This window comes from Periplaneta americana, chromosome 12 (genome assembly GCF_040183065.1).
Source record: "Periplaneta americana isolate PAMFEO1 chromosome 12, P.americana_PAMFEO1_priV1, whole genome shotgun sequence".
NCBI lineage: Eukaryota > Metazoa > Arthropoda > Insecta > Blattodea > Blattidae > Periplaneta > Periplaneta americana.
The window spans coordinates 174,857,685-174,871,907 of record NC_091128.1 but is presented as its reverse complement, the minus strand read 5'-3'; the positions used below and the strand labels follow the sequence as shown (position 1 = coordinate 174,871,907).

At 36.2% G+C, this 14,223-nt stretch overlaps 1 protein-coding gene across 1 annotated transcript; it reads right to left on the bottom strand.

Annotated features, from left to right (window-relative positions):
• Window positions 1-6,036: 6,036 nt before the first annotated feature.
• Window positions 6,037-13,916, bottom strand: Uch-L5 (ubiquitin carboxy-terminal hydrolase L5). Its single transcript, XM_069842630.1, has 7 exons — window positions 13,688-13,916; window positions 12,975-13,038; window positions 12,779-12,884; window positions 11,011-11,198; window positions 10,738-10,935; window positions 8,515-8,614; window positions 6,037-6,464 (listed from the first exon to the last, which is right to left on the bottom strand). The coding sequence occupies exons 1-7, from the start codon at window positions 13,761-13,763 to the stop codon at window positions 6,219-6,221; spliced, it is 978 nt and encodes a 325-aa protein (XP_069698731.1). The 5' UTR covers window positions 13,764-13,916; the 3' UTR covers window positions 6,037-6,218.
• Window positions 13,917-14,223: the final 307 nt, after the last annotated feature.

Below are 14,223 nucleotides of genomic sequence, written 5' to 3'. Positions count from 1 at the left end.
GATAAACACCAAGTGTACGGAAACAGCTGACATGTTTTCTATTTATTTTTATTGTTCTGAAAAATAGCAATTTTGACAAGGATTGTTTTTGTAATAATGTCTTCAATTATAAATTACAAATAATATAATTAAAGATATATTGGATTTATTATGTAATAGTTTCTTACAACATACAAATGGCTTTTAGAGAACCCAGAGGTTCATTGCCGCCCTAACATAAGCCCACCATTGGTCCCTATCCTGAGCAAGATTAATCCAGTCTCTACCATCATATCCCACCTCCCTCAAATCTATTTTACTATCATCTCATCTAGATCTCAGCCTCCCAACTAACTCATGTGCCATAGTAATAGTTTCCAAGTTTAAGAATTTTTTCTGTGGATATTCAATTTTGCAATACATTATGAAACAACAGATAACTTGCTTTATGTATCTTGGAATGAATGTATAGCTTTGCAGACGGTTTAGGAAGTACGGTCCTATCTCTCAAAACATATAAAAAATTAAATTCCCCCAGAGGTCAATCATTTGATTTTGTTTACTCGTCACAATTGTGGGGGCGAAAAGATAATTACATAAAAATTGAGCGGTTCTTGATAGAAACCACCTAAAAAATGCAAAGGACTCAGCAGCAAGCGGCAGGACAGGTTTATATTGGTAAGCTATAAGGAAAATAATTTCAGTGAACTATCCCTCAGTGCCACTGAACCACCACCTTCCATAATAATTTTCTCTTTGACCATAATTCCGTGATTCTGTAATAATTGAGGAGCGTTTTTGCAAAAGTCGATAGATGCAGAAATCAAGATTTTACAGAAATTATACTAAGTGACAGGATCTATCGAGTTTTGAAAAAAACCTGGAAGGTTTGGTAGTCTACATATGGTATGAATCAAGTTTTAGTAAATCTGATTTCATAGATCGATTCCGGAGGTAGAAAACATACGATATGCATATGTAATTCACTTTATAAAATTTCTGCATCTATCGACTTTTGCAAAAACGCTCCTCAATTATGGACAATTCCTAATAATTGGCACCTCTGAATATCAAGTTATGTCCCTAGGTCTAGTTTGAGAGGGAAATATGTTTCTGTTTTATGCTCGAGATAAGCTTACCATACGTTGCATAAAAATGGGACAGTCCCCTTTTTTGACCTAGGTGTCTGGCATACAAAAGTCCCATATTTTAATCAAACTTTATTTCACAATGTACAAATCAATAATTTCCCTGATGTTTACTTCATAAATTAATGTTGAAATTATTGTGTTGATCAATATAAATGTTTGATTTTGAAATCGACAAACATGAATGAACTTATGTATGAAGGGTAGCCTACTCGCCTCATCTCACCAAAAGATTGTGTAACTCTCGAGTTGTTCCAAATGTTAAAACTTCAATGCTAACGTAAGATCCACGGAATACAATAAATGAAAATATGATACGTGCAAAGTATTGTCAAGTGACGTAAATAAATTCACATGAAAAACCGTTGTTTAAAGGCAAGTGATCTTTATTTTCTTAACTTGTAACTTCAATTTCCTTACAAAAATACGGTGATAGTAAAAGGGTCCGTTATTTTATAAGATATCTCTGGCAGGCTTAGCCAGAAATGACTGTGATTTTCAGTGGTGATAATTTTGCTTGTAAATAATAATTCTTGTTCTGATTAGTCTGCAGTGTATCTGACATCTGTAGATTCCAAATAAATATAGTATGGATAGAAAAAGTCTACACTTGTTATTTTTTCCCTTTAACCTTTAATATCTCCAACTCCAAATCCCTTTCTTGTGGGTTAGTCACTTCTGGTTTGAAACCCTTCATATAATGTTTAGCTTCAATGTGGCAGTGTTTGGGGGTCAGGACTGCATAGCAAGAAAGCATTTTTAGTGCCAATGGAGATAGATATTACTGTCAAAGGTTGTACTTCAACATAATTAACAATCGTGTTTTACATTCAAATAGTGATCTGTTCAATTATGACATCTAATGTGGACAATATGGCGCAATACTTCTAATCATTACTACATCCAACACATGAATAGTTCTAGGTTATTCTGTAGAAAGTACACTTTGGTTACAAATTATCGGACAATTTCAAGACTGATTTTCATCATTTTTAAACATAAATACATGATCTTACCACCATTTGAAAGAGAAAAGTTTGAAATTTTATACCGACCGTAGACGCACTTGATGCAAGGCCCACGTGTAACACGGCAGACGTCCAGGCGGTGATCCCATTCTTGCCAAACCCTCTCAAGCATGTCTTGTGTGACGTTCCTGATTGCTGTGTTAATGCACCTTCTCAATTCGGCCAGTGTCGCTGGAAGTGGAGGTATGTAAACATTGTCCTTGACGAAACCCCACAGAAAGAAATCACTGTGAAATCTGGTGAACGAGGTGGCCATGTGCTGTCTGCATCCGTTGCACGACCAATCAATCCATTGACTTGGTAGGTGTTGATTTAGGAAAATTGGCTAATGCCGCAACTCAAGGACGAGGACAGGGGTTCATTTTCCAACAAGATGGAGCTCATCCACATTGGCATATGGAGATTCGGAGGTACCTAAATCAACACCTACCAGGTCGATGGATTGGTCATGCAACATTGTTTTGCAGAGTAAGAGAACATCACACATACTTGAATAATTTTGAGGGAAAAATTGTTCCGGGACCGGGTATCGAACCCGGGACCTTTGGTTTAACGTACCAACTGAGCTACCCGGGAACTCTACCAGACACCGATCCAATTTTTCCCTCTATATCCACAGACCTCAAAGTGGGCTGACAGTTGTCAAGCAACCAAAGTTGAGTGCACACTACTGTAACTGTGTGTGACTTAAATTGTGGTTTTCTGTTAACGAACAGTGACGTGTATTATGCAAATCAAGCTTTCAGGTATAACTCCCTGTAAAGTTGATTTGAATAATTTTGAGGGAAAAGCTTGATTTGCATAATACATGTCACTGTTCGTTAACAGAAAGCCACAATTTAAGTCACACAGAGTTAGTGTGCACTCAACTTTGGTTGCTTGACTGTTGTCAGCCCACTTTGAGGTCTGTGGATATAGAGGGAAAAATTGGATCGGTGTCTGGTAGAGTTCCCGGGTAGCTCAGTTGGTAAAGCGTTGGTACGTTAAACCAAAGGTCCCGGGTTTGATACCCGGCCCCGGAACAATTTTTCCCTCAAAATTATTCAAATCAACTTTACAGGGAGTTATACCTGAAAGCTTGATTTGCATCACACATGCTTGGTTGGCATTACATTACCAGTTTGTTGCTAACGCGAATTTTTGTGTTATAAACTCTAGTGAAAAGTTACATTTTCACTCAATGTGACAACACTGTACAAGCTACCCCTCTAGCCTGCGCTCACTCCTCGCCTACAGAACTACAGTGAACACTGCTTATTATGATCAGTGATCACTCTGGGATCCAGAGAATCTGATAACAGTACCCGAAAAATTCAATTGAAAATTGCTGTATTTACTACATATTCATAGCCTATAATTACACTACAATCGTAACTATAACAAAGTTATAACACAGTATCATGATAGTTTATTCTTTCATTGTTTTTCATTTTTCCGCAGGAGTTCATTAATGAATCTTTCATACTCATAATGTTCTTGAAAGTCCACTGACCTGTACAGAACATCATGTCACAAAATGAGTGATGTCTTTCACAATGCAAAAGCAGAAACTAAATTACTCTACTAACGTAAGGGATGAATCATCTTTTGTTGTCTAAAAGAGAAAGTGTGGGCAGGGTACTACCTACGCTGACTGGTCTTCCTTCAATTGTGATTGGGGAACAATGTATCGCTACTTCCAATGTGGGCAGGATGTTCGACTTCAAAGAAAAAAGTTTGTTATAAGCTGTCCACTACTTTTTATTCCAAAACTGTATAATGCTCGGAAACAAAAGCTGTGAAACAAAAAATGCGCATTATAGTACTTGGAAACAAAAGCAATGAAAGCAAAGAAAAATTAAATTATGGTTTATTTTACGATGCTCGCAACTGCAGAAGTTATACTGTTCTCCAACCAGGAGATCAACCGTGAAAGGAATGTGCTTACTATTGCGACATCTATTGGAGCAAAGTAGATAGATAATATTACCGTTATAACATCAGTTTAAAAACCATGCGCTCTCCTGCATATGTTATTTCCTGTATGAAGAGATTAAAAGACCAGGAGATTAACTGTGATCTAATTTTGTAACTAAGGTAGTATCAATATGTATCAATGTTATGGTTTGTGCTGTGAGAGCTAGCCAATAGAGATAAGAGTACCCACGTGTGTCATCTTATGACATCAACATTCATTCACAGCATTACCCTGCTCCGCTTCATCCGGCAGAGACTTTCTCGTGGTTGGAGCAAAGTATCAGCGTCATCGGTGTGTCGGAATTTTGTCCTGCAGGAGTTCTTTTATATACCAGTAAATCTACTGACATGAGCCTGCCGCATTTAAACACACTTAAATGTCGACATGGACCGGGATCAAACCCGTAACCTCAAACACAGAAGGCCAGTGCTATACCGACTACGCTACCCAGGCCTACGAAAGCAAAGATGTGATAACATTAACCGAATTTAGTGTTAGTCCACATTGGAATTCACAGAAATAACATATTCTGTGATTACAATAAGCGGTGTTCACTGTACTTCCTGCTTCACTGATTTAAAACACGGAAACTAATATAGACATGCTGAGCGGCCTCCCTCAGCAAAATCCTGGCATCAAGAGCAGGTACAGACCTGTGCAACCACTCCTTTGATTTTTAATAGCAAGTTCTGCAATTTTAAAGTGATAATAGACACATATGATACACTTTGTGTGAACCATAGTGAAACAATTTTTGTTGGGATAATTTTGAAATGTTCATATGATGAGAAACTATACTGTATGTCCTTCAGTAATTAGGTTCGTTTCAACAGTCAGGAACCGTCCATAACTATCGTGAGCATGCGCAGTACAGAAAAAGCGTTCCAACACAATCCGAACCAGTCCTGAACTGGAAACATGTACTGCAGTCGGGCGTTCCAACAAGCTTTTGACACGGGTTCGGAACGGTCAGAAATAGTCCACGGATTGAGGCATGCACGGAAGAGTATGCGAGACGCGCATGCGCATAAGCTCACCAATGTCTCCTGGATACTGAAGAAAGACATGACCGGCTGTTCACAGCAATGAGGTTAAGATGAAAAGTGACGGTACAGACGAATAATAAAACTAGAGATTTTATTCAAGTTTTTGCCAAAAAGAAAGGGAATGGAAATTATTTGGGTATTGAAATAGTTAATTACAATTTCAACATGCAGCTTTGATTAAAAGTATAATAAATAACGTAAATAAATTAATAACTAAAAAAATTAACTATTTTTAGATGAGAATCCACCAGTACACGACATTGAATTATCGGAATTCTTGCTTTCCATATTTTTTGTCATCTTTTCATAGAAAATGATCGAAATTCTATTTCCTGCAATTAGAATTAGCTGTGAAACGATAATAATTATGCATCTCTTTCTTAGCAAAGATGATCACAGTTATAGCATCTCTGGATTTAGTACATAACGATCCGCGAAAGCGTTCCAACAGTGTCCAGTCCAGTTTCAATCCCATAGCAGATGCTCAACTAGCGCATGCACATAAGATGGTACAGGAACCGTACATGAACTGATTCATGAACCGCTTCTTGGAACAAACCTATTATTTCTCTTATCATTGACCCATACTGTTCATTTGTAAACCGAAACAAAACTAAACCTTCAAAGCAACAGAACTGTAGTTTCTGTCTCGAAACTGGGGATGTAGCCTATTCTATGCGCCAACATATTCCTGGTACAGCACAGAATTTTTTGTTTCGTGGCAGCCTCAAATTTAAAATAATCACCTCATCACTATGTTTGTTACCACACTTAAAAAAAAAAAAAAAACTTAAACAAAAATCTTCACAGAATTCAGCAAGAAAGAAAGGATAGCACTAGGACACTTGAGAGCTGGTTATAAACGAAAAAGACAAGAATAATTTGACGACAACTATCATGCTGGACAAAGTAGCTGCATACATATTCTATATCAGATCAAACATCCAGTTCTTCACTATTCACATTTGTTTTCTAGTCACATACTCTTACACTTTTCGATGGATTATAGTAAGATACAGAATGTAATAGGAGACATTTATTGTACATTTTATGCTGGACTTCAAGCCTTGGTTTCCTCCCGCTTGGCTTCCTTTTCCAAGGCACGCTCCTTTGCCTTTTCATACAGTGGTATGAGCTGTCCCTCCTTGGCCAGGATCTTCAGTATCTCCACAATAAGGGGCAGGTAGTTGTGTTTGCGTCGGATGTTCTCAGTCTGGTATTGCTTCGTCTTAAGTTCCTCTTCTTCGATCAACAGCCTCAGCCTCGAGATCTCTGACTGCTGCACATCCGTATCCATGCCGCTCTCCTGCACAACAGTAACCACATCATTAATGTAAGGACGAAAGTAACATTGATTGTCCAGAAGAGATGTAGCTTGGATTTTTTTCTATGGTGGGGAAAAAAAAGCAGCTCCTCTTTACTTCTTCTATCATCCCTAAGCCATTACAAACGACTTTATGAAACACCCTGTGTAATAGGTTATTTTGCGATGCTGTATGAACTATAGGGTAGATTGACTTGTTTTAAATGTATTATTACTTACTGGCTTTTAAGGAACCTGCAGGTTCATTGCCACCCTCACATAAGCCCGCCATCGGTCCCTATCCTGAGCAAGATTAATCCAGTCTCTACAATCATATCCCACCTCCCTCAAATCCATTTTAATATCTTCCCACCTACGTCTCGGCCTCCCCAAAGGTCTTTTTCCCTCCGGCCTCCCAACTAACACTCTATATGCATTTCTGGATTCGCCCATACGTGCTACATGTCCTGCCCATCTCAAACGTCTGGATTTTATGTTCCTAATTACGTCAGGTGAAGAATACAATATGTGCAGCTCTGCGTTGTGTAACTTTCTCCATTCTCCTGTAACTTCATCCCTCTTAGCCCCAAATATTTTCCTAAGAACCTTATTCTTAAACACCCTTAATCTCTCTTTCTCTCTCAAAGTGAGAGTCCAAGTTTCACAACCATACAGAACAACCGATAATATAACTGTTTTATAAATTCTAACTTTCAGATTTTTTGACAGAAGACTAAATGACAAAAGCTTCTCAACCAAATAATAACAGGCATTTCCCATATTTATTCTGCGTTTAATTTCCTCCCGAATGTCATTTATATTTGTTACTGTTGCTCCAAGATATTTGAATTTTTCCACCTCTTCGAAAGATGAATCTCCAATTTTTATAGTTCCATTTTGTACAATATTCTGGTCACGAGACATAATCACATACTTAGTCTTTTCGGGATTTTTTAAATGTATTATTACTATTATTATTATTACTGTTTCAAATTTGTAGTCTAGCATTCAAATTATATGCAGCAATTTTGAAAAATAACAGAAGGAAAACTGGCAAACAACAGTGTGGATTTCGGAAAGACCATTCATGCACAGATGCTACATTTGTAGTTAAGCAATTTATAGTAAAGAGGAAAGAATTCTATTGCCCACTTTATTATTTTTAGATTTTGAAAAAGCATATGACCTAGTAGAGACGCACAAATCATGGGAAGTTCTGGAACACTATCAAGTCCCAAATAATTTAATAAATGCTATAAAAAGTCTTTATGAAAGTGAGTTTAATAAAAATTACATTAGATCAAGGAAATATAACAGAAGATTTTGAAGTAAATCAGAGACTCAAGACAAGGTTGTGGCCTCTGTCCATTATTATTTATTTTATACCTGGACAAAATAATTAAAGAATGGAAAACATTAAAACCCCCGGGAGTATACATTGATAGAAACACAGTATTACAGTCATTTTCGCAGATAACAAAAATATTGATGGCAGAAAGTGAATGATGATTTGCAACAATCTGTTTTTAAACTGCAATCTATTCTTAGAAACTACAACATAAAACTTTCATAAGATAAAACGAAGTCAATGGCAATAACTGGAAAGAACACTTTCTAGCATTAAAATATTGATAAATAACAAAATTATTGAACGGGTAACAATTTTGTATACTTGGGAAGTCATATATCTCAATTTGAAAACCAAAAAGGTGTTCAAAATACTAGTATTAGTTGAGAGACCGGAGGGAAAAAACTGTTTGGGGAGGCCGAGACGTAGATGGGAGGATAATATTAAAATGGATTTGAGGGAGGTGGGATATGATTGTAGAGACTGGATTAATCTTGCTCAGGATAGGGACCAAAGACGGGCTTATGTGAGGGCAGCAATGAACCTATGGGTTCCTTAAAAGCCAGTAAGTAAGTTAATTATATATATATATATATATATATATATAGGAGATTTTGTTACCTGTTTATAAAAGACTTCTTTACTTCAGCAATGAGAATATAGTGTTTATTTAAACTATATCGCTACATAGGCATACCAACTCACCTCCATTTTTTTCTGAATTTGTGCAATTTTCTTTTCATACGTCATTTTGCGATCAGATACAATTGCCATGAGGTTGAAATGTATCTCGCCTTCATTGTACCTGCAACATCATAAATTACATGAGTCCGAAACACAGCACAACACACTGCATGTGATGCAAAGGCAACTCCACTTGAGCTATTATTTCACAGAAGGAAAAGGAACTGTCAACCATAATATGTCATGTGGTTATACAGTACATGGGTAATCAGGTTTGTAAACAATGAGATATGAGATGTTGCGGATATTAGGGTCGCACTCACAATTGAGATTCTTTATAGAGTTCACTCCTATCTGCAGCACTTCATATACAGGGTGTATCAAAACTCGACGGCAAAACTTATCTGTCATGACAATGCTGATAGAATGTAAAAATCACATTTTCGAAATTAATGTCAGTTTGAAAGGATTTATATATTATTAAAATGTGGTGCTCAAGCACTAAAAAGTCTATTTTTATGTTTATTTAATTTTTGTGATTTTACCTATTTTGTGGTAGAATACATGGAAGATATACCTTCTGTGGTTTGTGTGTCGGTTGTCAATGGTTGGTTCTATTTCTTCTGGGTCTATTTTTCGACGTCGAATTGCTCAATGAGCACCAATTTTAACGTCAGGTTTGTGAATATGTAGTTAATGAAAGATGGACGGTTTTGAGATTTTCAACGGGGGACGTTGTTGATTTATTGAAGAACTGCCATCTTTTTCTGTTAAGACACAGTGTACTGTCTGATAAATGTGTGTGTAAATTGAGGAACTATAGAGTAAGCGAGTTTTCGTAAGATTGAGGATCAGTGACGGGTTAGATTTGGTTTATTCAGGCTTTTGGTATGCCTTATATGTACGTTTCTTGATATAGTGAGGGTCACATAAGGACAGTTCCTAAACAGCAATTATTGCCATCTTGTCAGCTGTTACCAGATATCACATGATCCTACGTAGTGAAAGACTTATTTATTTACCTTACTTTACCTTTATGTTGGAAGGTTATTATTCTAAATAATTCAATTATTTGTAACATAGTTTCTTAGGCAAACTATACGAGAAAGGGATCAACATGTTAGGTATTTTGTCTGGCAATATGAAATTCATTGGTTTGACTAAACAGTTGATTCACTAGACCTAACCTAAAAATGTATTTTGTTTGACCACATGAAATTATTAGAACTAACTCCGGAAACTTACCTGACTATAGTCTTGAATTATAATCACAACACAACACATAAAATAACTATTAAGTATTAATATTAATACTGATATTAATTAATTATTAGTATGTTCAAATTTCACTAGGGTCCAGTAACTGGCTCAGAAATTTAGAACAATTTTGATTTCATGGAAATCCAGTATCGACAACATTTGTCTCAGCTGTCAACATACTGTACCAGTTACAAAATCACTACCATTTGTAGTATTTGTCAGTATCGAAATTCGAAACGAAGTTGGCAAAAGAAAATTCAACCTGCAAACTAGAAAATCACCACAATCCACTAGCATATAGCTATAGTAATGTGGGGGGGAAAAACGGTAGGTTTTCCCCTTAGGGTATGAAGTAAGCTGACCAGGACTATAGGTAGGAAGATACAGTAGAATTTCTGTAAGTATAATTATCAAAATAAGAATAAGTAAAAAAAAATCTCTATAATAACTATAACGAAAAATAGATTCTCTTGCGTAGCTTTCTTAGTTGAATTATTTTTCCTACTCCTCTATTAATTTGTTTACCTTTTTATTTAAAAACTTTAGTATTGTTAGTAAGTGATGTTACAGGTTAGTTTTGGTATGCCTAACTAATACAATTATTAGTAGATAGGTAGTCTACACAGATATAAATATAATTGTGCTATGTTTGTGAAAAATGTTATTTTGTATTTTTTTCTTAGAAATAAAATTATCCAGTTTTGGAATTTGGAGTTTATATTATTTCATGACTTTTAGAAATTTAAACTGTGTTTTCCGCCATTTTTCAGTAATTTTAGTTTTCTGTGGGGGTGGGGGAACATAAACTATGGCCATTTTTTAAAGAAAAAAAAAACTAAGAGAGGCTGTCATGACGAGCTACAGTTTTACCATACTGACATCAGCTTAAGGTTGAGTATGTAGGCCTAATCAAAAGTCTGTCATGATATCATGGGAGCTGAAGGCTTCTGCATACGCTACTTTAATGTAGTATGTGCTACATACTTTTTTATCCTCTTCTCGATGATTGGTCGCACTACATCCAACCAGTCTGCATCTGGGGTTACAGCACCGAGGTCTATAGGGCCCTCTTTCAGACCGTCCAACTCGTACAGACGTCCATCAATGGGAATGTAGCCTACGAAGTGGTACACGTCGTCATCCTTCGAGGCCAGCTTCGATTCAAACTCGAATAGGGTCTGCCTGCGACAAAACAAAAACTCTTCACAGTCTATCCCGTAACTGGCAGCAGAATCGAATATATCATCCTGCACTTACCGAGCAAATGAATTGTGAACAGAACGGATGGTCTGAGAGTTGCTTAGTGTCAGGCCCTTCATGTTGGCGTCAAAGCTCTGACAAAAGTCTTTGAACTCTGAGAGTGTGGGACCTAGTGTCAGGTCTGCGTGCTTGCAGTTCAGCAGAATGCTGAGAATGGCCTGCGTGGCACATGCATTGTTGATCACCTGCACAAAAGCAAAGCAATATTGTCTCATCTTACTAACAACAGAAACAAACAACATTCTTCGCGAAAATTTCAGTATCCTACGGTTAGTTCACTATCAACAATTTATCAGCAATTAACAGCATCAAAATGACAATACAAGAAAAAGCACTGATTCAATATGAAAAACTTATCAGATTACCAGGTAACAAATGGCATTCATACAGTCCTCTTTGTAGATTGAAAACTCAAAAAAGTTTCATATCCATTGTTCAAGAATTAAAACAGAAAATCAATATCCCGAATTTAAAAGAAAACTTACAAATTAAACCAAACCCTTTAACTCTATTACATATAGAATATAATCTAAATTTAACAGAAGAAATACTGAAATCAGAAGTAAACACTGAAATGCTGAAACAATTGTCTTTAGAGACAATTAATATTAGGTACCCTCCACAAAACTGGCTTCATTTATACACCGACGGATCCTTGATCTCCAGAGAACAAGGTGCCGGTGCAGGTGTTATGTGCTGTCTCTTCTCACTTTATAGATCTCTTGGATATGGAACAACAAGTTTTGATGGTGAAATCATTGCAATAAATGAATCTCTCAGGAATCTTCTATGCCACATCAATAAATTTAGGAATGCAGTTATATTGTCAGACTCCAAAGCAGCTATTCTATCAATAGTCTCTAAACACACACCTTCATCTCAAACAACAGAAATAAATAAAATGCTCTCTCAATTATTATCACTCAATAAAAGAATTGTATTCCAATGGATATCATCCCATTGTGGAATCCTGGGAAACGAGAATGCGGATGCCTTAGCAAAGAAGGGCAGCACTGCTACTTACAGACCTGTTACTAAATCTATGTATTACTCTGTGAAGAGATTTATTAAATCTACATACTTAGACTTCAACAAACAAAATTTGATAACTCAGTCTTAAGGGAAAAAATGGAACTCTCTGCATCAAAATCCACAGTTAATTCCCGATTTACCACGAAAATCGTCCGTAGCTGCATTTAGATTGGCAACAGGCCATGATTGTTTGGCCAAACACCTGCATAGAATTGGAATATATCAGTCCCCTAACTGCCCATTGTGCAACTCAAACCAAGAAATGGATTCGGAACACCTCAAAATCTGTGCTTCAGTGGCTAGTCATGATAATATCTTTGAAAAATATTAGAGTGCAAGAGGTCAAATGACTTTATTGTCAAACGCCTGGCATTAGAAAACAACAATTTATCTAAAAACACACACAAAAAAAAAGAGCAGGTTCGTCTGTGATTGTCGAAAGCACATCATCACGTTTACGAAAAGTATTTTTCAGTATCATAATTTGTGTGCATAGGGTTGGAATTTTCGGGGGAGAGAGGGAAGGAAGGTAACCGTGTTCTGAAATTATGTAAATTCTTCTAACATGCGACCCCCTCTAGCATACGTTTATCCGGCAAATTTAATTACGTTTTTTTTTTGTAACTCACATTACATGCCTTTTAGGAATGCGCAATAACTAAAGTACATTACAGCGGTATTTTGGAGTTGTTTCTAATGGTCCCCACGAAAAAAGTTTTGTCGGAAGCCTCACCTGTTTGGCAAAAAATATTTTGTCAAGTCGAGTGTCTTGAACGACAGATCCTGTCGGTTCGTCATCTTGAACCCATTTGAACAAGAAGATTAACCCATGGATTGGCCTGCATACATAAAACATACATATTCAGAAAAAAAATCTCTGTAGACCTAATTATTGATAAAATGATCGGAAAAATTACTACTACACTTACTTCAAATTTTCAAATTGTTCAGCATCTAAACTCCATAATTCCTCCACTTGTACACCTTTCACGCCTGAAATTACAAACTTTCTAGCTGATAAGAGTCAGCTAACATTTAGCCTAAAGAACATGAATATAGAGAAACACGTAAAATAACCATTCATAATTTGGTCCCCATAATTTTCCAGCGCATTAACATCTGTAAGCCTTTGGCTATGAATATTAAACCTAGTCATGCGAGGTCCAACACTTCAAAGATTAAATTAACCTAAGCTTTCTACAGTGTAAGTACATGTCGAAGCCATTATAAAATTACATAATTCTATTTGCATTTTATTATACAATTCGTAACGGCTATATGTTTCAAAAACGTTACCGATATGTTATATCTTGAAATAAGTGTAAAACTGTTTTAATTATCTTGAAGTATTCCATAAAAATAAGGTTAGAAAATTTAGTTTACACATGGTTGCTTAAGCAAACCTACCAGAAATCTACCGTGAAAAATGTAAGAATTATTATCACAAAATATTTTAAGGTTAGGCATAATACACCTCGTTACATACTGTACATTGCTGCGTAGATTAATTACATTAAACCGGCAGTCACAAAGCCTAAACATAAAGCTCACTGAAACTTACTCAACCAACACATCAAAATTGAAACATTGCAATAAAACATCACATTTTGTTTTGTATTTATACACACAAATTATAGATTACCAAATTCTTTAATAAGTTCTGTAAAAACACCGGGATCACTCTCAATGAGACACCAATTTCCTGCACTATCAGCCATTTTCTAAAATGTCTTCTACTTATAAACGACAAGTCACATTGAAATTGAACGACATGTTAAATTTGAAAGTATTGTTGCGAACTTTGTCGTAAGAGGACTCTGATTGTTAAGCAATCGGGCGCCATATTAGCTCAAAATGAGGAATATATAAATCGTTGCTTGCGAGATTACACAAGCTGGCGCATAGCGCTTGAAAAACGAGTCTGAAGTGGTTCCCTCGTAATGCCAATTCCGCCGCTCGGAGCGCTGTTCTGCCCTAAATATTCATAGCAGAATACTTAAATGACATTGACATTTGGGACATTTAAAGGACTCACCATTGCTTATTAAATGCTTCGTACAATATTTTATGGACAATAGACGTAATTTCCAAATTTCTACTCCTCAATTATATTACAATAAAAGGCTGTCATTCTTGATATTAAAACATATTACATATAAACTGAGGGACTGTCTGCTC

Coding starts and splice junctions, on each gene's coding strand:
- Uch-L5 (XM_069842630.1), bottom strand. CDS start 13,763: ATGGCTGATAGTGCAGGAAATTGGTGTCTCATTGAGAGTGATCCCGGT. Junction 12,885..12,974: donor GAACAATTTGAAAATTTGAA/GTAAGTGTAGTA, acceptor TTATGTATGCAG/GCCAATCCATGGGTTAATCT. Junction 8,615..10,737: donor ATCGAGAAGAGGATAAAAAA/GTATGTAGCACA, acceptor ATGATGTTGCAG/GTACAATGAAGGCGAGATAC.